The sequence below is a fragment of the Oncorhynchus clarkii genome, chromosome 25, assembly GCF_045791955.1.
Source record: "Oncorhynchus clarkii lewisi isolate Uvic-CL-2024 chromosome 25, UVic_Ocla_1.0, whole genome shotgun sequence".
In the NCBI taxonomy this organism is placed as follows: domain Eukaryota; kingdom Metazoa; phylum Chordata; class Actinopteri; order Salmoniformes; family Salmonidae; genus Oncorhynchus; species Oncorhynchus clarkii.
The window spans coordinates 23,373,274-23,394,567 of record NC_092171.1 but is presented as its reverse complement, the minus strand read 5'-3'; the positions used below and the strand labels follow the sequence as shown (position 1 = coordinate 23,394,567).

The 21,294-nt window shown below is 42.8% G+C and overlaps 1 protein-coding gene across 18 annotated transcripts in view; it reads left to right on the top strand.

The window, feature by feature from the left end:
- LOC139384114 (bridge-like lipid transfer protein family member 1) overlaps positions 1–21,294 on the top strand; it is an 89,265-nt gene that overhangs the window by 55,053 nt on the left and 12,918 nt on the right. For 6 of the 18 annotated variants that reach the window (XM_071128762.1, XM_071128761.1, XM_071128759.1 and 3 more), the window contains exons 49-72: positions 44–137; positions 1,669–1,719; positions 2,359–2,565; positions 2,854–3,089; positions 3,271–3,515; positions 7,475–7,580; positions 7,677–7,774; positions 7,894–8,082; positions 8,175–8,343; positions 8,450–8,661; positions 10,162–10,245; positions 11,188–11,386; positions 11,691–11,750; positions 11,945–12,168; positions 15,191–15,391; positions 15,964–16,094; positions 16,196–16,319; positions 16,453–16,565; positions 16,688–16,778; positions 17,161–17,214; positions 19,790–20,061; positions 20,232–20,447; positions 20,630–20,810; positions 20,997–21,186. In XM_071128762.1, coding sequence (XP_070984863.1) covers positions 44–137; positions 1,669–1,719; positions 2,359–2,565; positions 2,854–3,089; positions 3,271–3,515; positions 7,475–7,580; positions 7,677–7,774; positions 7,894–8,082; positions 8,175–8,343; positions 8,450–8,661; positions 10,162–10,245; positions 11,188–11,386; positions 11,691–11,750; positions 11,945–12,168; positions 15,191–15,391; positions 15,964–16,094; positions 16,196–16,319; positions 16,453–16,565; positions 16,688–16,778; positions 17,161–17,214; positions 19,790–20,061; positions 20,232–20,447; positions 20,630–20,810; positions 20,997–21,186 — 3,747 coding nt within the window. The remainder of the gene's footprint in view (positions 1–43; positions 138–1,668; positions 1,720–2,358; positions 2,566–2,853; positions 3,090–3,270; positions 3,516–7,474; positions 7,581–7,676; positions 7,775–7,893; positions 8,083–8,174; positions 8,344–8,449; positions 8,662–10,161; positions 10,246–11,187; positions 11,387–11,690; positions 11,751–11,944; positions 12,169–15,190; positions 15,392–15,963; positions 16,095–16,195; positions 16,320–16,452; positions 16,566–16,687; positions 16,779–17,160; positions 17,215–19,789; positions 20,062–20,231; positions 20,448–20,629; positions 20,811–20,996; positions 21,187–21,294) is intronic. The other 12 variants (XM_071128766.1, XM_071128765.1, XM_071128776.1 and 9 more) reach the window with 10 other exon arrangements.

Sequence of the window (21,294 nt, the reverse complement as noted above, 5' to 3'; positions counted from 1 at the left end):
TCAGTGCCATATCTGGATTATAATTCCCAAATCTGTTTTTCAGACATACTGCACCAGAAGATGACAGAGACTTGTGCATCAGCCCACATAGGAGGAGTTAACATTGTGCTCCTGGAGGGTATAACCCCAGACATTCAGTAAGGACTGCTCCAATTTAAGTTGATAACTGTTTAATTTGAATTGCCACATTGAGGATTGAAGTTTGATACTGTGCATTAGGTCTGTTAATTAACCTAAAATACACTCTGTTTCTAATTTGTTTGCCTGTCATTTTGGTAACCAGTAAGATTAATTATGAACGTTTGAGTTTCCTACCCCACTATGTCTGTAGCTATGTTTCGATTTAACTTGTCCAGTGATTTTGTCGACATTTAACATTTGTCCAATATAGAAAATAGATGCGACAATTGGGTGCTTTTCTATTTCACTATCTTGGGTGCGTTCGTAAAGCCAATCTGGAGTGCCAGAGTGAGCTCAGAGTGCCCTCTGGGCTTTCTTAAATTCAGAGCGTTCCGCTCTGGGAGCGTTCAGAGCGCACACTGACTGGACGCTCTGGCCGAGGAGTAGGGTTGATCCGAGCGTTCTAACCTCACAACGGCAGTCATGCACCCAAGCTAACTGGCTAACGTTGGCTAGCTTTCCCGCTACAAAAATGAGAGAACACCTCACTCTGACCATTTTACTCGCCCTAGCAGAGCTGGTTATCCAGAGCGTTGGTGACTGCAACTGATGCTGGTAACAATTTAATTACGCTGTTTTGTCAATGTTTACTGACCATATATGGCCATATTCAACGGGTGTTGAGAGTTCGTAAATACATCAGTTATTCTGCAATCTGGTACATTCAGACGCGATTGCTCTGAAATTGGAGTAGATGGCCAGTGCGAATTTACGAATGCACCCCTTGTGTCAATAAAAACAGCTGGGCGTAATGACGTCAGACCAATCTGTTTCATGTCTCAAATAGTCCGCGAAAGCCAGCGTGGATAGAATGCAATAATGTCATATTGTAATAATTCTCATGCCAATGTATCGCCACAGTCTGTCCCATGTTGAAACTTGAAGTCCTGTAGATCAAAAATGATTGGATAGTGAAACTTGCCAGCCAACCAGAGAAGAAGCGAAGTGAAGTGTTTCGTCAGGACAATACCTATCCTGCAAAGAAACATATATATTTTTTTATAGTTGAACATTTTGATTTTGCCGACAGCAGTAAAAATGTAGAATTAAAGTGGCGCTTTATAGTTGCGTGATCACATCACGTGCCCATCACATCCACCCCTATCTAATGGATACAATTTTTGTCTGTCTTTAGAAATGTCTCATATCTGCCGTTTCCATTACACATGTCGCAGTGATTTTATTTTTTGAGACATTTGCGTTTGTCAAATCAATCTTGTTCAATGGAAACCTGCCTACTGATTGCATGTCAACCTACTGTGTGAGTAATTCCTACAGTTACTTCACTCTAAACAAATCCTAGAAATATTCAAAGGACTGCACATATTCGGCTGGCAACACTGGAAGTACTTTTGGCAGTTGAAGGATGGTGAATAAGTATTCTAATCTAGTCTGTTGTCTCCGTATATCTATGCGTGAATAGTCTATCTCATTTGCTCTCTTTTTCTTTTTACTTTCCCTGGCTTTCTCTTCCATCGTCTTGAATAGACTGGAGGATTTCCCTACATCTCCTACCAGCACTGCCAAACAAGAGTTTCTGTATGTGTTTATAACTACTGCACCTTGGCACATCATAGCAATGCCACAGTACTGTAGTACTAAGTTTAGGCACAGCTTTCATTTTGTCTCGAGTCTGTGGTAACGCAGTGTTTCGTCAGTGTACAGCTCTAGTTATGTTATTCTCCCTCTTCATGTTAGTCTGATAATCACCCACTCCTTTTCTCCTCTGTTCCTGTGTCCCTTTAAGTGTATGGCAGGTAGATCATCTTTATAGATCAGCCATATGACAGCGATTCCTCCTGTAATTGTGATCAATATTATTATTTTGTTTGTTTTTTTGTTGATAATTTCGGCAATGTAATGCAAGGTCAAGGTGTAGTTCTTATGCCCCCATAACATGGATGACGTTGTGTGCCTGTTAATGTTTAGTGTGCTTGTTGTCTAACATGACCAAAACAAGCATTTTTGTACATTGTTGTTGCTCTATCGACGTTGTCCTGTGTTAACCTGTAGTCAAACAGTCATATTTGTACATTGTTGTTCTATCGACGTTGTCCTGTGTTAACCTGTAGTCAAACAGTCATATTTGTACATTGTTGTTCTATCGACTTTGTCCTGTGTTAACCTGTAGTCAAACAGTCATATTTGGAACGCTGACACTCTGCTCTACCATTCCAGAACAGTTGTGAAATGCAACATAGCGAAGTCCCAGGCCCTGTACAGCGCCCAGCGGGGCCTGAAGAACAATAACGCCGCTGTGTTCAAGGTGGGCGCCATCATGATCAACATCCCCCAGCACCCAGCCACGCTGCACAGCATGATGGTCCGCAGCTCCCACCAGCTCTCCAAACAGATCTCTGACCTCATCCGCCAGCCATCCAACGTGTGAGTCTCAGGGAGGAAATGGTTGGATTATTCATAAGTTGCATTATATATACTTTGAGTCCCATTGAAATCAAAAGGTATCTCCTAGGAGAGCCCCTGCCATGAATTGGTGCTGAGTAGGCAGAACTGCTTGCTCAGTGTGGTCCTCACCAAAAGGATCTTGTATGAGAGGAAAGCACTTTCGTGAATCGTAACATTTAGAGATGAAACCATTTCCTTTCCTCTGTATCACCTTCATGAACTAAGCAATACTTGTTTTCATTCTGAACTACGTTCTTTTCTCTGTAGGCCACCCTCCAACAGGGAGGATACTCCCACCCCTCAGCCCTCTGACAAGGCGTCCAGCATCAACCAGACTCCTGTGGAGGCCAACGAGTTCCCCCAGCTGCCGGAGGGGCTGGAGAAGAAGCCCATCGTCCTCAAGTTCAGTGCCATGATGGACGGCATCACCATAGGAGCGGCCCTGCTGCCCTCCCTCAAGGCTGAGTACAAGATGGGCCGTATGAAGAGCCACGGCATGACAGGTAGCGTAGCACCAAGCTTTAACCCCTGACTTAGGTAATGGGATATTGTATTTGTATTACTGTGTATGTACATGATGTTACTATTTGTGATATGGCAATGTTTTCTTAATTTCCTCTGCGTTGATTGATAAAGTTATTGACTTCAATTGGACTTCCTCATCCTTGTTTGTTCTCTGTGCAGGAGCCCAGACAAGGTTCACGTTTGAGCTGCCCAACCACAAGCTATGTTTTCAGTCCAAGGTGTCTCCGGTGGACACCATGTCCGCCATGCCCCCCTCTGCCAGCCTCAACCTCCCGCCAGTCACCATGTCCGGAGAGTACATCATGGAGGATCACGAGGGCCACTCGGACTTCACCGACGACTTCCCTATCCCCATGAAGCAGGGCAACTACCTCCAGGGGAATTACCTGCGCTGTGTGGCTGAGGTGAGGCTGCCACAGTCAAGTAGAGTAGCTCCAGTATTCCTGACTATACTTTATATACATACATACATTACATTACATTTCATTACATTACCGTTCTGATTAAAGAAGCAATTTCAAAGGAGCATCAGCATTTGTGGGTTCGATTACAGGCTCAAAATGGCCAGAAACAAAAAACTTTCTTCTGAAACTCGTCAGTCTATTCTTGTTCTGAGAAATGAATGCTATTCCATGGCCAAGAAACTGAAGATCTCGTACAACGCTGTGTATTACTCCCTTCACAGAACAGCGCAAACTTGCTCTAACCAGAATAGAAAGAGGCGTGGGAGGCCCCGGTGCACAACTGAGCAAGAGGACAAGTACATTAGAGTGTATATTTTGAGAAACAGGCGCCTCACAAGTCCTCAACTGGCAGCTTCATTAAATAGTACCCGCAAACACCAGTCTCAACGTCAACAGTGAAGAGGCGACTCTGGGATGCTGGCCTTCTAGGCAGAGTTCCTCTGTCCAGTGTCTGTTTTGCCCATCTTGATCTTTTATTTTTATTGGCAAGTCTGACACATGGCTTTTTCTGTGCAACTTTGTATGTTGTACATGCATGCTTACATACATACATACATACTAGAGGTCGACCGATTATTCGGAATGGCCGATTTAATTAGGGCCGTTTTCATAACAATCGGAAATCGGTATTTTTGGCCATCGATTTGGCCTTTTTTTTAACCTTTATTTAATCTTTGTTTAACTAGGCAAGTCAGTTAAGAACACATTCTTATTTTCAATGACGGCCTAGGAACGGTGGGTTAACTGCCTTGTTCAGTGGCAGAACGACAGATTTTTACCTTGTCAGCTCCGTGATTCAATCTTGCAACCTTACAGTTAACTAGTCCAAGGCTCTAACCACCTGATTACATTGCACTCCACAAGGAGACTGCCTGTTACGCGAATGCAGTAAGCCAAGGTAAGTTGCTAGCTAGCATTAAATGATCTTATAAAAAACAATCACTCAATCATAATCACTAGTTAACTACACATGGTTGATGATATTACTAGTTTATCTAGCGTGTCCTGCGTTGCATATAATCGATGCAGTGCGTATCTTTGCTCCAATGTGTACCTAACCATAAACATCAATGCCTTTCTTAAAATCAATACACAGAAGTATATATTTTTAAACCTGCGTATTTAGCTCAAATAAATCCAGGTTAGCAGGCAATATTAACCAGGTGAAATTGTGTCACTTCTCTTGCGCCTAATTTGCCAGAATTTTACGTAATTATGACATAACATTGAAGGTTGTGCAATGTAACAGGGATATTTATACTTATGGATGCCACCCGTTAGATAAAATACGGAACGGTTCAGTATTTCACTGAAAGAATAAACGTCTTTTTTTCGAGATGATAGTTTCCGGATTCTACCATATTAATTACCTAAGGCTCGTATTTCTGTGTGTTATCATGTTATAACTAAGTCTATGATTTGATAGAGCAGTCTGACTGAGCGATGGTAGGCACCAGCAGGCTCGTAAGCATTCATTCAAACAGCACTTTTGTGCGTTTTGCCAGCAGCTCGTCGCTGTGCTTCAAGCATTGAGCTGTTTTTGACTTCAAGCCTATCAACTCCCGAGATTAGGTTGGTGTGAAAATGGCTAGCTAGATTAACTGATGTGAAATGGCTAGCTAGTTAGCGGGGTGCGCGCTAATAGCGTTTCAAACGTCACTCGCTCTTGGAGTGGAGACTTGGCGTGGTTGTTCCCCTTGCTCTGCATGGGTAACGCTACTTCGAGGGTGGCTGTTGTCGATGTGTTCCTGGTTCGAGCCCAGGTAGGAGCGAGGAGAGGGATGGAAACTATACTGTTACACTGGCAATACTAAAGTGCCTATAAGAACATCCAATAGTCAAAGATTAATGAAATACAAATGGTATAGAGAGAAATAGTCCTATAATTCCTATAATAACTACAACCTAAAACTTCTTACCTGGGAATATTGAAGACTCATGTTAAAAGGAACCACCAGCTTTCATATGTTCTCATGTTCTGAGCAAGGAACTTAAACGTGAGCTTTTTTACATGGCACATATTGCACTTTTACTTTCTTCTCCAACACTTTGTTTTTGCATTATTTAAACCAAATTGAACATGTTTCATAATTTTTTTTGAAGCAAAATTGATTTTATTGATATATTAAGTTAAAATAAGTGTTCATTCATTATTGTTGTAATTGTCATTATTACAAATAAATAAATAAAAAATCGTCCGATTTAATCGATATCGGCTTTTTTTGGTCCTCCAATAATCGGTATCGGCGTTGAATAATCATAATCGGTCAACGTCTAATACATACATGCATACATACATGCATACATGCATACCGACATACATACAGTTGAAGTAGGATGTTTACATACACTTAGGTTGGAGTCATTAAAACTAGTTTTTCAACCACGCCAAAAATATAGTTTAACAAGAAATTTGTGGAAAGTCGGTTAGGACATCTACTTTGTGCATGACACAAGTAATTTTTCCAACAATTGTTTACTGACAGATTATTTTACTTATATTTCACTGTATCACAATTCCAGTGGGTCAGAAGTTTACATACACTAAGTTGACTGTGCCTTTGAAATGATGTCATGGCTTTAGAAGCTTCTGATAGGCTAATTGAAATAATTTGAGTCAATTGGAGATGTACCTGTGGATATATTTCAAGGCCTACCTTCAAACTCAGTGCCTCTTTGCTTGACATCATGGGAAAATCAAAAGAAATCAGCCAAGACCTCAGAAAAATAATTGTAGACCTCCACAAGTCTGGTTCACCCTTGGGAGCAGTTTCTGAATGCCTGAAGGTACCACATTCATCTGTACAAACAATAGTACGCAAGTATAAACACCATAGGACCATACAGCTGTCATACCACTCAGGAAGGAGACGCGTTCTGTCTCCTAGAGATGAACGTACTTTGGTGCGAAAAGTGCAAATCAACCTTGTGAAGATGCTGGAGGAAACGGGTACACAAGTATCTATATACACAGTAAAAATTAGGCCTATATCGACATAACCTGAAAGGCCGCTCAGCAAGGAAGAAGCCACTGCTCCAAAACCGCCATAAAAATGTTACATTTTTTATTTTATTTCATTTTAAAGGCACACTTAAACAACATGGCTACCACAGCATTCTGCAGCGATATGCCATCCCATCTGGTTTGTGCTTAGAGGGATTATCATTTGTTTTTCAACAGGACAATGACCCAACACACCTCCAGGCTGTGTAGCGGCTATTTGTCCAAGAAGTGGAGTGATGGAGTGCTGCATCAGATGACCTGGCCTCCCCAATCACCCGACCTCAACCCAATTGAGATGGTTTGGGATGAGTTGGACCTCACAGTGAAGGAAAAGCAGCCAACAAGTGCTCAGCATTTGTGGGAACTCCTTCAAGACTGTTGGAAAAGCCTTCCAGGTGAAGCTGGTTGAGAGAATGCCAAGTGTGTAAAGCTGTCATCAAGGCAAAGGGTGGCTACTTTGAAGAATCCCCTAACAGAGTTGCAGTTCTTGACACCGGTGTTCTTAATGTTTTGTATACTCAGTGTATTTGGAGTGGTGAGCACTCCGTTTGACCTGACGAAGATCCTTGTGGATTGAAACATTGTCAATACAGCCATGGCTCTACGCTGACTTTTTTTACAAGGAGCACGTGTGCACCTATGTTGAAGAATGTAGGCCCACACAAAGAAATTTAGGAGAACAATTACAAATATTTGTGTTAATAAAGATAGAATCCTTAATATTTCTAGGTACACTGGTGCTCCTAAATATAAATGTCAGGTCACACAGCAAAATATTTAGGCGCATATGCGAGTAAAATGGTCACACTGTAGAGCCCTGAAATGTGGTAATTATGAGCATATTCAGTTTGCAGGCCTTTGTTATTTTCATTGATTTCAATCCCCCTTCACCTAGATTGGTTCTTTTGAACACAACCTCACAACGGACCTCCTGAACCACCTGGTGTTCCTGCAGAAGGTTTTCATGAAGGAAGTCAACGAGGTCATCCAGAAAGTATCAGGTCTGTCCCGCTGTATAACACAAGAACACTGAAAGTTGTTCTGTTTCAGTATTTTGCTTAGACTCTTTGGGTAAATGCTTGTTTGTGTCTATGCAGGAGGAGAGCAGCCCATCCCTCTATGGAATGAGCACGACATCTCGACAGACGCTGACAAGCCCAAGATTCTGCTTTACTCACTCAGTCTGATGTTTAAGGTACCAGTATGAGAAGCAAGAAAAGTCCTGCAATATGCATATATACCCACCTATCGTTACGTGTCCTAATCATTTGAAAATGAAATAAATTGACTTTCCAGAACACTTGTGGTTTGCAGGGGATCCAGATGACGGCCACCACTCCGTCCATGAGAGCGGTGCGCTTCGAGACAGGGCTGATAGAGCTGGAGCTCTCCAACAGGATCCAGTGTAAAGCCCAGGCCGGCGGCAGCAGCAGCTATCTCAAACTGTTTGGGAAGTGCCAAGTGGATCTGAACCTCGCCCTGGGCCAGATAGTCAAACACCAGGTAGGCTACAGCAAATCAATATAGGTTGTGTTAGTTTCTATTGGCTGTTGCAATCAGGTTTTGTTAGATATAACCCTTTTTTTTCCCCACAGGTTTATGAGGAGGCAGGTTCAGACTTTCACCAGGTGGCCTACTTCCGCACTCGTATTGGCTTACGGAACGCCCTTCAGGAGGAGATTAGTGGCTCCTCAGACAAAGAGGCGGTCCTCATCACACTCAACCGGCCAATCGTCTTTGCTCAGCCTGTGGCTTTTGACAGAGGTCAGGCCTTGATAATAGACTACGTTTTCTAATTCTCGAAATAAAAATGTCTAAATCATATAACCTCTATAGTGAAACGTCATCCCTTTTTCCCTTCTCATTGCAGCTGTACTCTTCTGGTTGAACTACAAGGCGGCCTATGACAACTGGAATGAGCAGCGTCTGGCACTGAACAAAGACATTCACATGGCCACCAAGGAGGTGGTGGACAAGCTGCCGGGCATCCAGCAGACCTCTGCCCAGGCCTTCAGCACCCTGTTCCTGCAGCTCACCGTCAACGACCTGGGAATCTGTCTGCCCATCACCAACACCTCACTGGTAGGAGGACAATGATGATCTGAACAATGATTTTTGCAACCAAAGATTGCATATATGTTTTAAGGAGAAAACCTTTGCAATGCGGCATGTTAAAATGGTGTGGGATATTTTTTACCCCAACCCTGACAGTGCTCCATTTTGTCTTATACACTTAGACCCATTTTGTCATAGATCAATTCTGTTTCAGATCCTGTCCTGGAACTGTTTGTGTGTTTTTATATTGATATGAGCTAAATTGAAAGAAATATTATTGTCTGAAAGTGGCACTCTCTGTGAGTCATCAAATCTCTGTGAGTCATCAAATCATAGGTAATTTAATTCCCTAAAGAACTGATCCAAATTGTCTTGTTTTTTTCTCAACCATTCTCACAATACTTCATTTGAGCTTCATTGATTTTATTTAAATATAGTTAGCTATACTGAATAAAAATATAAACGCAACAATTTCAATGATTTTACTGAGTTAGTCTATATAAGGAAATCAGTCAATTTAAATAAATGCATTACCTAAATTCCTAACCTATGGATTTCACATTACTGGGCAGGGGCGCATCCATGGGTGGCATTGGCACACCAGTCAGTATGAGGTTTTTCCCCACAAAAGCGCTTTATTACAGATGGGAATACTCCTCGGTTTCATTAGCTGTCCGGGTGGCTGGTCTCAGACAATCCCTCAGGTGAAGAAGCCGGATGTGGTCCTAGGCTGGTGTGGTTACAGGTGGTGTGCAGTTGTGAAGCTGGTTGGTTGGGTGTACTGCCAAATTCTCAAAAACGATGTTGGAGGCAGCTTATGGTAGAGATATGAACATTCAATTCTATTGCAACAGCTCTGGTGGAGATTCCTGCAGTCAGCCAATTGCACGCTGCCTCAAAACTTGAGACATCTGTGGCATTGTGTTGTGTGACAAAACTGCACGTTTTAGAGTGGCCATACGGTGCACCTGTCTAATGATCATGCTGTTTATTCAGCTTCTTGATATGCCACACCTTTCAGGTGGATGGATTATCTTGGCAAAGGGGAAATGCTCACTAACAGGGATGTAAACAAATTAGTGTCCAACATTTCAGAGAAATAAGCTCTTTGTGCTTTCTGGGGTCTGTTATTTCCTCTCATGAAACATGGAACCAACACTTTACATGTTGCGTTTATATTTTTGTTCAGTATATATAAATATATAGCTCGCTGCAGTAGTATGTAGCTGTATATATGTAATTATACCTACCTTTATAAACTTGGAAATGTAGGAAACATGGGAATGGTGGAGAAAGGAATGGTGGGGAAAGGTTTGTCAGTGCAGTGACCTACTTTGTATTAGCAGAAAATTACAAAATGTATCCAAGATAAATGTCTTCATTTGTGACTTGGTGAATGACTGACTGATATAGGAAAATAGATATTGGGGATTAATCAAAGTTAGAATTTGATGACTACATCCACTGTCCCTGGTGAGTTCTCCTACAAGTTAGTTAAAGTTATAATTTTATCCCTTATCTCCATAGAAAGGACATATACCAGGTTTCGAAGGCATCCGCTCTGAAGCTGGGGCCAGCAGATCTGTAGGCCAGAAAAAATATGCACGAAAAGTAACCTTACAACCTATTCAATCTCTTTTGAACACTTGTGTGATGTTATTCAGTGGTCTTACTGCTTTACTTGTAACAACCTGTCATTAGTGTTTATGATGCAGTCTTGATACAATGCTGACATAACAGGTTATGGCAGTTTACAACCAACCATTTTATTGATACTACTGGGATAACTCCATTTAAGCTTGAAATGGTTTGACTGGTTTAACTTCTCACCATTTCAAGAATCTTAAATTATTACCTTCAATTGGAACAGATGCTCTATTGTTTTCATGTATCATGGAGTGGTATGGCACGCACAATGTCACACTTGCATCAACTTTGCATAATTTTATAACAGGCTGCAACTAAATGGGTGTTTCCAAGGAGCAATGCGTTTTTCAACATTACACACAGGCACGTTTCCTATTCTCAGTAACCTACTTTTTTTGAGGGTCTGCCAATAAACAATTATTACATTGTTTTTAACCATTTGTAAACCGTTATATTATTAAGGGGGTTTGTGCATTTGTAAACACCTTTTAATTGACATTTCCTGCAATCTAAAGCAAAAAAATACTATTAGGGTGTGGTGCCTGGCCTTGATAACAAATATAATATAACAAATATTTTAAAAATTATATTATATATTAAAAATTATATAAATTATTTGTATTCATTTTTTTTACACAGTGGTGTAGTGCGAACAACAAGGTGGCGCAACGCCCCTCTTACATTATTTGGGGTGTGTGTGTTTGTGTGTGTGTGTGTGTGTGTGTGTCGACTTCATTTAATTGTTAAACTATTTAATAGTGTTTATAGGCAGACCGTCAAATAAAATGTTATCACTATTTCCAACAAACGACTGACACTTAAGCCTAAATATTATCCATGTGTTAGACTTATCTGATGGCCTAACTGTAACATCTTACTCCACCTTTTAAACCTCCGTTCTCACAGGCAAACCACAGCATTGACTTTGACACAGGCTCGGCCCTGGTGCTAACCATCGAGAGTACGCTGATCACCGCTTGCTCCTCTGAGTCGCTGGTCAGCAAGGGCCACTTCAAGAACTTCTGCATCCGCTTCGCCGAGGGCTTTGAGACATCCTGGGACGACTGGAAGCCTGAGATCCGAGGAGACATGATCATGAACGCCTGTGAGTCATTGGACCGCGAGATGTTGACTTTTACATGCAGACTGGGATTGAAAAAAGCATGAAAATAGGATGGCTTGTCTGTATTTAGAGCTGGGCCTGGGAAAGCTGAGTTTTGAAGTTTAAGAATAAGTAGATAAAATGACATAGGGAAGGGCTTCACCCAAATATTGTGTATCGAACGGACCAATACCTTTTGATATTCCACCCTAATTAAGGTCTATTTGTGCCCTACTTCTTGCAGTGTGGTTCCCTACACTGTGCTGTTCCCCTTTTTGATGTAATTTTGTTTGTTTTGCTGTTGTAGGTGTTGTTCCTGATGGCACATATGAAGTCTGCTCCAGAACCACAGGCCAGCTGTCAGCAGGTAAGTACTGCGCTGATAATGAGCATCGAACCTTGTGTTTATTATGAAAGGGGTCCGTGTGAACATTGTCAAGCTGTTATCCAAGACACAGCACAGCTGTTTTCTACTTCTCTGTGAACAAGATCTTTGTATTGTATTGAGTGATAGATGGATTTAGTGTAGGGTAATATTATCTCTCCCACTACGACCCTCAGAAAGCAGCAGTGCGGGCACCTGGGCACTGAACGTGCTATGGAAGATGTGTGGTATCGATGTCCACATGGACCCCAACATCGGCAAGCGGCTCAACGCCCTGGGCAACACGCTGACCTCGCTGACTGGCGAGGAGGACGTGGACGACATCGCTGACCTCAACTCCATCAACATGGTGGACTCTGATGAGGATGAGGCCGACACCATGTCGCCCACCATCCATATGGTCAGTCTTTCAGTCTTTGCCTAAACATGATAACCATGCTGAATATTTGTATAAATCACTTTGAACATGTGAATTGTATACTGAACAAAAATATAAACACAGCATGTAAAGCGTTGGTCCCATGTTTCATGAGCTGAAATGGAAGATCCCAGACATTTTCCATACACACAAAAAGTTTATTTCTCAAATTATGCGCACAAATTTCTTTACATCCCTGTTCGTGAGCATTTCTCCTTTGCCAAGATAATCCATCTACCTGATAGGTGTGGCATATCAAGAAGCTGATTAAACAGCATGATCATTACATAGGTACGTACACCTTGTGCTGGGGACAATAAAAGGCCACTCTAAAATAAGCAGTTTTGTCACACAACACAATGCCACAGATGTCTCATGTTTTGGGGGAGCGTGCAATTTCCATGCTGACTGCAGGTATGTCCACCAGAGCTGTCGCCAGAGAATTGAATGTTCATTGTACTACCATAAGCCTCATCCAACATCGTTTTATAGAATTTGTCAATACGTCCAACCGGCCTCACAACCGCAGACCATGTGTAACCATGCCAACCCAGGACCTCCACATCCGGCTTCTTCACCTGCACGATCATCTGAGACCAGCCACCCGGACAGATAATGAAACTATTTGCACAACCAGTTTGCACAACCAAATAATTTTGCACAACCAAAGAATTTCTACAAAAATTGTCAGAAACCATATCAGGGATGCTCATCTACATGCTCATCGTCCTCACCAGGGTTTTGACCTGACTGCAGTTCAGTGTCGTAACCGACTTCAGTGGGCGTATACTCCCCTTCGATGGCCACTGGAAAAGTGTGCTCGTCACTGATGAATCCTGGTTTCAACTGTAGCGGGCAGATGGCATACAGCGTAGTGTGAGCGAGTGGTCAACTTTGAACAGAGTTCCCCATGGTGGCGGTGGGGTTATGGTATGGACAAACTTAAGCTACGGACAATGAACACAATTTAATTTTATCGATGTCAATTTGAATGTACAGAGATACAGTGACGAGATCCTGAGGCCCATTGTCGCGCCATTCATCCACCGCCATCAACTCATGTTTCAGCATGATAATGCACGGCCCCATGTCGCAAGGATTTGTACACAATTCCTGGAAGCTAAAAATTTCCCAGTTCTTCCATGGCCTGCATACTCACCAGACATGTCACCCATTGAGCATGTTTGGGATGCTCTGGATTGACGTGTTGGATAGAGTGTTCCAGTTCCTGCCATTATCCAGCAACTTCGCACAGCCATTGAAGAGGACTGGGACAACATTCCACAGGCCACAATCAACAGCCTGATGAACTCTATGCGAATGAGATGTTGCGCTGCTTTGAGGCAAATGGTGGTCACACCAGATAGTGACTGGTTTTCTAATCCACACTCCTACTTCTTTTTTTAAGGTACAATTACTTGACCAAAAGTATGTGGACACCTGCTTGTCAAACATCTCATTCCAAAATCATGGGCATTAATATGAAGTTGGTCCCTCCTTTGCTGCTATAATAGCCTCCACTCTTCTTGGAAGGCTTTTCACTAGATGTTGGAACATTGCTGCGGGGACATGCTTCCAGTCAGCCACAAGAACATTAGTGAGGTCGGTCACTGGTGTTGGGCATTAGGCCTGGCTCGCAGTCGGCTTTCCAATTCATCCTAAAGGTGTTCGATGGGGTTGAGGTCAGGGCTCTATGCAGGCCAGTCAAATTCTTCCACACCGATCTCTACAAACCATTTCTGTATGGACCTCGCTTTGTGCAGGCTGAAACAGAAAATGGCCTTCTCCAAACTGTTGCCACAAAATTGTCAAGAATGCTGTAGCGTTAAGATTTCCCTTCACTGGAACTAAGGGGCCTAGCCCGAACCATGAAAAACAGCCCCAGACCATTATTCCTCCTCCTACCAACATTTACAATTGGCACTATGCATTGGGGCAGGTAGTGTTCTCCTGACATCAGCCATACCCAGATTTGTCCGTCGGACTGCCAGATGGTGAAGCGTGATTCATCACTCCAGAGAACACATTTCCACTTTTCCAGAGTCCAATGGCGGTGATCTTTACACCACTCCAGCCGACGCTTGGCATTGCGCATGGTGATCTTAGGCTTGTTTGCGGCTGCTCGGCCATGGAAAACCATTTCATGAAACTCCTAACATTACTTCCAGAAGCAGTTTGAACTCGGTAGTGAGTCTTGCAACCGAGGACAGAAGATTTGTATGCACTTCAGCACTTGCCGGTCCAGTTCTGTGAGCTTGCGTGGCCTACCACTTTGCGGCTGAGCTGTTGTTGCTCCTAGACTTTTCCACTTCACCATAAAATCACTTACAGGTGACCAGGGCAGCTCTAGCAGGACAGAAATTTGACAAACTGACTTGTTGGAAAGGTGGCATCCTATGGTGCCACGTTGAATGTCACTGAGCTCTTCAGTAAGGCCATTCTACTGCCAATGTTTGTCTATGGAGATTGCATGGCTGTGTACTCGATTATACTTCTGTCAGCGACATGTGTGCCTGAAATGGCCAAATCCAGAAATTTGAAGGGGTGTCTACATACTTTTGTATATATAGTGTATCTGTGACCAACAGATGCATATCTGTATTCCAATCATGAAATCCATGATTTAATTTGTATTTCAATTGACTGATTTGCTTATATGAACTGTAACTCCGTAAAATAGTTGGAATTGTTGCGTAAGTCTGAGTGTGTTTAATACCCTGTTAGAGTTTGCTAATACCTGTGATTCTATTGCAGTACAACCACGAGACGGTTTAAAAGACTGTTTGTGTAAGAGATTATTGTAGCTCTGTGTGTGTAAACACTCTGTCACAGAGTCTGTGTCAAAAATGTAAAAATCCACTGTGAGTGTTAAGGCTTTGCATATCTGTTCAAGCCACGTCAACCCCATCCAGCCACTGTGACAGCGCTAAAAGCTATCCAAGCTACCTAAGTCCATGCACCCAGTTGAACCTTGCCTTGGGTGTATCCTTACCGTTGCTTGCAGGGGAGCCCAGAGGGAGAGTGCAGCAGCCCAAGGCTCAGTCCCAGGCTCACGTTCAGGAAGCGGCTAGTAAACAGCATCCTGGGCCTGAAAAGCCCCAGTGTCCAGAGCGTCTCGGTACCAGCCGACTACCTAAGCGACTATTCTCCTCCCCAGTCCAGAGGGAACAGGGCCAGGGCTCCCAGACCCATATCCTGGGGATGTGTATGTACTGCCCCACCCTCTAGTCTCCTGTCTTCTGGGCCCCACAATCACGTTTAGGGTGGCATGAAGTCTCTATCGTCCATGTTTCAAGCTGCAGAATAGATTTCAATTGCTAAGTTACACCATGAAATGTGGTAATCTCAGAGGGAAAACAAAATTATATCACTTAGCAATTGACTTCGTGGGGTTTAAACACTTTTGGTTCCCTTGTCACCTGGTTACACATGTTGTGATTACTTCCTTTTCTGAGAATTGGGTCATCAATTGGTCTCAAGGATTATGGTGATGGTGACTTCCATTTTGTGTATTTCTCTGCTGTTTATGTGTGTGTATAACTTGATTATTGGTGTGAGTATAAAATGTGGATTAGGTGGTGAGCTATGTAACTTTGGTGTAATAATTCATGCTTGGTTTAATACTTTTTTTGTGGTGTAATACAGTAACCCCGGTTGGTGGAGGTGTAATCTAATTCAGGTTATTTAATGTTGGTAATTTAGGTTATATAAATAACCAAACATTCTGTGGTGTAATATGTGAATTACAGGGTGTCATTTGTCCTCTATACTCCACAGGAGACCATAGACCTCAGGCGGCAGACGGCAGTGGGCAACCAGATCTTGGATCCCAGAAGGGGGAAGTTAAACAAAAGAATAGTGGACATCAGAGAGCTGAACGAGCAGGCCAAAGTCATTGATGACCTCAAGTAAGAGTTCTTCCTGTCAAATGCGATTTATAACCTCATGTTGTATATTTTATCACCTAAAACAAGGATCAATCATGTTTCCCTTCCCCACCCTTCAACAGGAAACTGGGAGCAAGTGAAGGCACAATCAACCAGGAGATCCAGCGCTACCAGCAGCTGGAGTCTGTGGCCGTCAACGACATCAGGAGAGACGTGCGCAAGAAACTACGACGCTCCAGTATGAGGGTGAGACAACTCATTTAATACCACCCTTTATTCAACTGGCATTTTCCGGTCTAAAATGTAAAATGTCATTAACCTGAGCTGAAATGGAAAGGACACCATGACTGATGAGCCCTGATCATTGCTTTTCTACCAGGCTGCGTCTCTGAAGGACAAGTGGGGTCTGGGATACAAACCCAGCTATAACCGTTCCAAGAGCATCTCTACAGCAGCAGGGAGACCTCCACTCAAAAGGATTGAACGCCAAAGGTACTGGAAGAGGAATCTTCGCTTGCAGCCGGAACCTAGCAGTCGTGGGGTCAATCAGGAATTCAGGAAGTGAATTGAATTTCCAATAGGTTGGATTGTTATTATTCTTATTTCCCTTTCAGTTCCAGAATAGGAGACGTTGATGACTTACCGGACATCAGAGTTGATGCGTCCTCCCCAGGACCGAGAGTCACCTTCAACATCCAGGACATGGTAGTGTATTGAAATAGTCCACAATAGTCTTCATGGTAGCTATTACCATGTAGACCCTGAGATAGGGCTGTAAACAATTTAATTCTCCAAGATGGCAGTTGTACAGCAGCTGAAGAGAACTGGAGATGTGCATCCCTGAGTTATGGCATCATTTCATCTTCCATGTCCTTGTTTGTTTATCACTATGACAGGCCTCTTGACTGTGTGTGTCTAAACATTGTGGAAACGCTCTATGTTAGCGGAAGCTAAGTATTAGCTTTTTCGCTTGCTTGTAGCTTGAGGGAGTTAAGTGTGCCTTTTTTGAGCGCAAAATCCCATCCTGAACATGCCATACTTTCATTTTCTGGATGGATTCCATTGTTCTCTTTCTGTTCAACTGAAGATTAATAATCAGGACTCTACAAACCGACCGGTCAGTCCCGGAGAAGTCTTCAAGGTATTTGTAAAACCCCCAAAAAACTATCCCGAACAAATGAAAATCCCAAAATAACCAGTTTTTTTTTTTTCCTCTCTTCTAATAAATTGGTTAAAACTGAAAACGTGGACATTCCAAACAGGATGGTGAGATATAGGCTAGAACTATCAATCAATGCTTGATTGTCATATCTTGGTTTGAGTCATTCCTTGCCATCTATAATAGCTAGAGATGAGCTAGTCAAGTGCACTCTAGTTAATCATTTTACGCATTCAAATACAACTCTAATTGCAATATGGTCAGTAGGGAATAATATGCTTGGAATAACAAGGCTTTCAACCAGCCGTTGCCTCTGGTTATGTGTTACAAAGAAAACAATTTATTCACTGCATTGCTACGTCATTGACAATATTTTGCTGCTATGTAGATATGGATAGGCTATGCATGTGCATTGTAGTATACATGCATAGTATGCTATGAATGTAGGTACTAAGTGGTTAAAATTATATTTGAGTATTACAATTGATTCACACCTTCCCATCCTGTTATGGAATTCCATGTTCCATGTTATGGAATTCCTAATCAACTTCCTTCAACCACAGATGTCTTTTCCTAATCACCGCAGCTATGCATGGCCAACTTCAAAACCTTAGGATGTATAGTTTGAGCCTAAAACTGTGAACCCTTACGTTGGCCAACCTCAGAATAAGTGTGCATCAAAGCCATGACTAAAGGTGACATTGAGTTTTCTTTCTTTCTTAGTTGGTGGTTGTTTATGACTAATACTGTCTTTTGTGAGGGCTTTTAATGTTTTCTGTTTTGGGAGTTTGTCAGTTTCATCCACTGTCCTGGAACCAGATGTTGTCCTGCAGCTTCTTTCTACCCAGGTGTCTTCATCCTAACATCCTCTTCATCCTCTTTATCTCCCACTCTGTATCTCTCTCCTATGTCCTCTCCCAGAGCATTGCATGATCTCTGAGCCTCCTGTGGGGGGAAAAAACTGACTGCACATAGCAACCTGTATTACAGGACATTGTATCCTCTAGTAATATATATTATATCTAGCAATAGTCATGACATTGGCCGTGTGTGTGTGTGTATGCGCGTGCGCGCGCGTCATGTTTGGACACGCCTACTCATTCCAGGGTTTCTTTATTTTTTACTATTTTCTACAGAATAATAGTGAAGACATGAAATACTATGAAATAACACGTATGGAATCATGTAGTAACCAAAAAAGTGTATATTTGAGGTTCTTCAAAGTAGCCACCCTTTGCCTTGATGACAGCTTTGCACACACTTTGCATTCTCTCAACCAGCTTCATGAGGTAGTCACCTGGAATGCATTTCAATTAACAGGTGTGCCTTGTTAAAAGTTCATTTGTGGAATTTCTTTCCTTCCTAATGCACTTGAGCCAATCAGTTGTGTTGTGACAAGGCAGGGTGGTATACAGAAGATAGCCCTATTTGGTAAAATACCAAGTCCATATTATGGCAAGAACAGCTCAAAAAAGCAAAGAGAAACGACAGTCCATCATTACTTTAAGACATGAAGGTCAGTCAATCTGGAAAATTTCAAGAACTTTGAAAGTGTCTTCAGTCACAAAAACCATCAAGCAAGCGCTATGATGAAACTGGCTCTCATGAGGACCACCACAGGAAAGGAAGACCCAGAGTTAAGTTCATTAGAGTTAACTGCACCTGAGATTGCAGCCCAAATAAATGCTTCAGAGTTCAAGTAACAGACGCATCTCAACATCAACTGTTCAGAGAGGAGACTGCGTGAATCAGGCCTTCATGGTTGAATTAATGCAAAGAAACTACAAACTACAAAAGGACACCAATAATAAGAAGAAACTTGCTTGGGCCAAGAATCACAGGCAATGGACATTAGACCGGTGGAAATCTGTCCTTTTGTCTGAGGTCAAATTAGATTTTTTGGGTTCCAACCGTCTTGTCTTTGTGAGACGCAGAGTAGGTGAACGGATGATCTCCGCATGTGTGATTCCCACCGTGAAGCATGGAGGAGGAGGTTTGGAGGTGCTTTGCTGTTGACACTGTCAGTGATTTTTATTTAAAATTCAAGGCACACTTAACCAGCATGGCTACCACAACATTCTGCAATGATACTTCATCCCTCCTGATTTGCACTTAGTGGGACTATCATTTGCTTTTCAACAGGACAATGACCCAAAACACACCTCCAGGTATATTGATTTGTTTAACACTTTTTTGGTTACTACATGAGTCCATATGTGTTATTTCCTAGTTTTGATGTCTTCACTATTATTCTGCAATGTAGAAAATAGCCAAAATAAAGAAAAACCCTTGAATGAGTATGTGTGTCCAAACTTTTGACTGGTACTGTATGTATGTATATATGCTAAGTTAGAATAGATGTTAGTCACACACATTGGTTATGACAATTTTTTATCCACAATCGTGATAAATGAATTAGTACTACACGTGCATACAGTTCCTTTGAGCAGGATGCTATCTGCTACAGAGTTTATATCACTAAACATTTTTGACCTTTTCTAATTGAGAGAGTCTAACTGTCCCCCTCTCAACACCTCCCATCTTTCCTCTGCTGAAGTTTCCGGAGGAGACAGAAATGGATCTGTTGTCTATCACCATTGATGAGCGACTCCATCCTCATCTTCATCATCTTCATGATTTCCCATCCATTAGCGAAGGGCCCCACTCAGTGTTCAGTGCCCCTGCCACCCCTGCTGTCTTTTCACCTGGCATTCCCTTCCAGCACGACGACATGCGCCGCGACGAGCTCTCCTCCTCTTCCTCAGAGGATTCCGACAAGGAGGAAGAGTTTGACCGCGAGAGGCCTTCCTGCTACTTCAGGAGGCCTGTGTGAGTCCGCTCTCATTACTGTTTATTTGGCCTGTTTCTTGGACCCAGATTAAGCCTACTCCTGGACTAAAAAACATGCTCAATGGAGAATAATAATTCAAACTATTTATTATTTTATTCCTCCTGTTTTTGTGCCTGCTGATGACCCTGCTTTCCTCTCTGTGTCACAGCCAACCACCACACAGAAAGCCATCGGGTTTCGCCGCCGTCAGCCAGCTGTTCAGCGAGCGCTGGCCCAGCACGCCCACCAACCGCAGCCTCATGAGCTCGGTCACCGAGAGGAACATCGACTTTGAGCTGGACGTGCGCGTGGAGATTGACAGCGGCAAGTGTGTCCTGCACCCCACTACCCAGCAGCCGGAGAACGAGGATGTCTCCTTCAGAAGGTACGGCACCTGAACCCTAGGGATCTTCTAACTATTTTGATATATAGAGAGACCTATGCCTTATTATAATCTAGACAAGTTATAAAGCATTATAGCTGCAGGCTTTAAGTAAAGTGTTACCAAAGTTTCTTTGTCAAAGAATGCTATGTAACCAAAGTGTTCCTACTCCTCCTGTACTGTAGGAGTTGTGATCGCAGCTCTAGGAGTCTGGACCAGGAATCTCCACCCAAGAAGAAGAAGCTCCAGCCCACCTATACCTCCACCACCCAGCTCCTGGCCGGGAAAAAGGTGCCCTCCTCTCTGCAGACCAAATCCAGTGACCTGGAGACCACTGTCTTTTACATTCCGGGAGTAGATGTCAAGGTCGGTTATTTTGCTTTCAGCCATTACTGATTTGTTTCCCTCTAGCTATGGAATGGTGTAAATAATGAGTTTAAACGATGACCCATCAATCGGATGCATTAAATGGTAGGATCTATATTGCTGTTGATGACCTAAGAGTTCAACTATTCTGATGCAAAACCATTTTTCAATTTCCTCCAACCCCAGTTGCACTACAACTCCAAGACCATAAAGACAGAGTCGCCTGATGCCTCACGCGGATCCTCCCTTCCCCGCACCCTCTCCAAAGAGTCCAAGCTGTATGGTATGAATGATAGCGGCCCTCACAACCCTCCCAATGCTGGCCAAAGCAAGACTAACTCGCTCCTTCCTCCCCCATCCCCACCTCTACCATCAGGTACTGAGAGCTCTCATCATTACCTGCATGCCCTTTCGCCTTCTGTGTTTACCTGCAGTAGAGCGCCACGTCTCCATCGTGCCCATAGACATCCTTAATCAACCCACC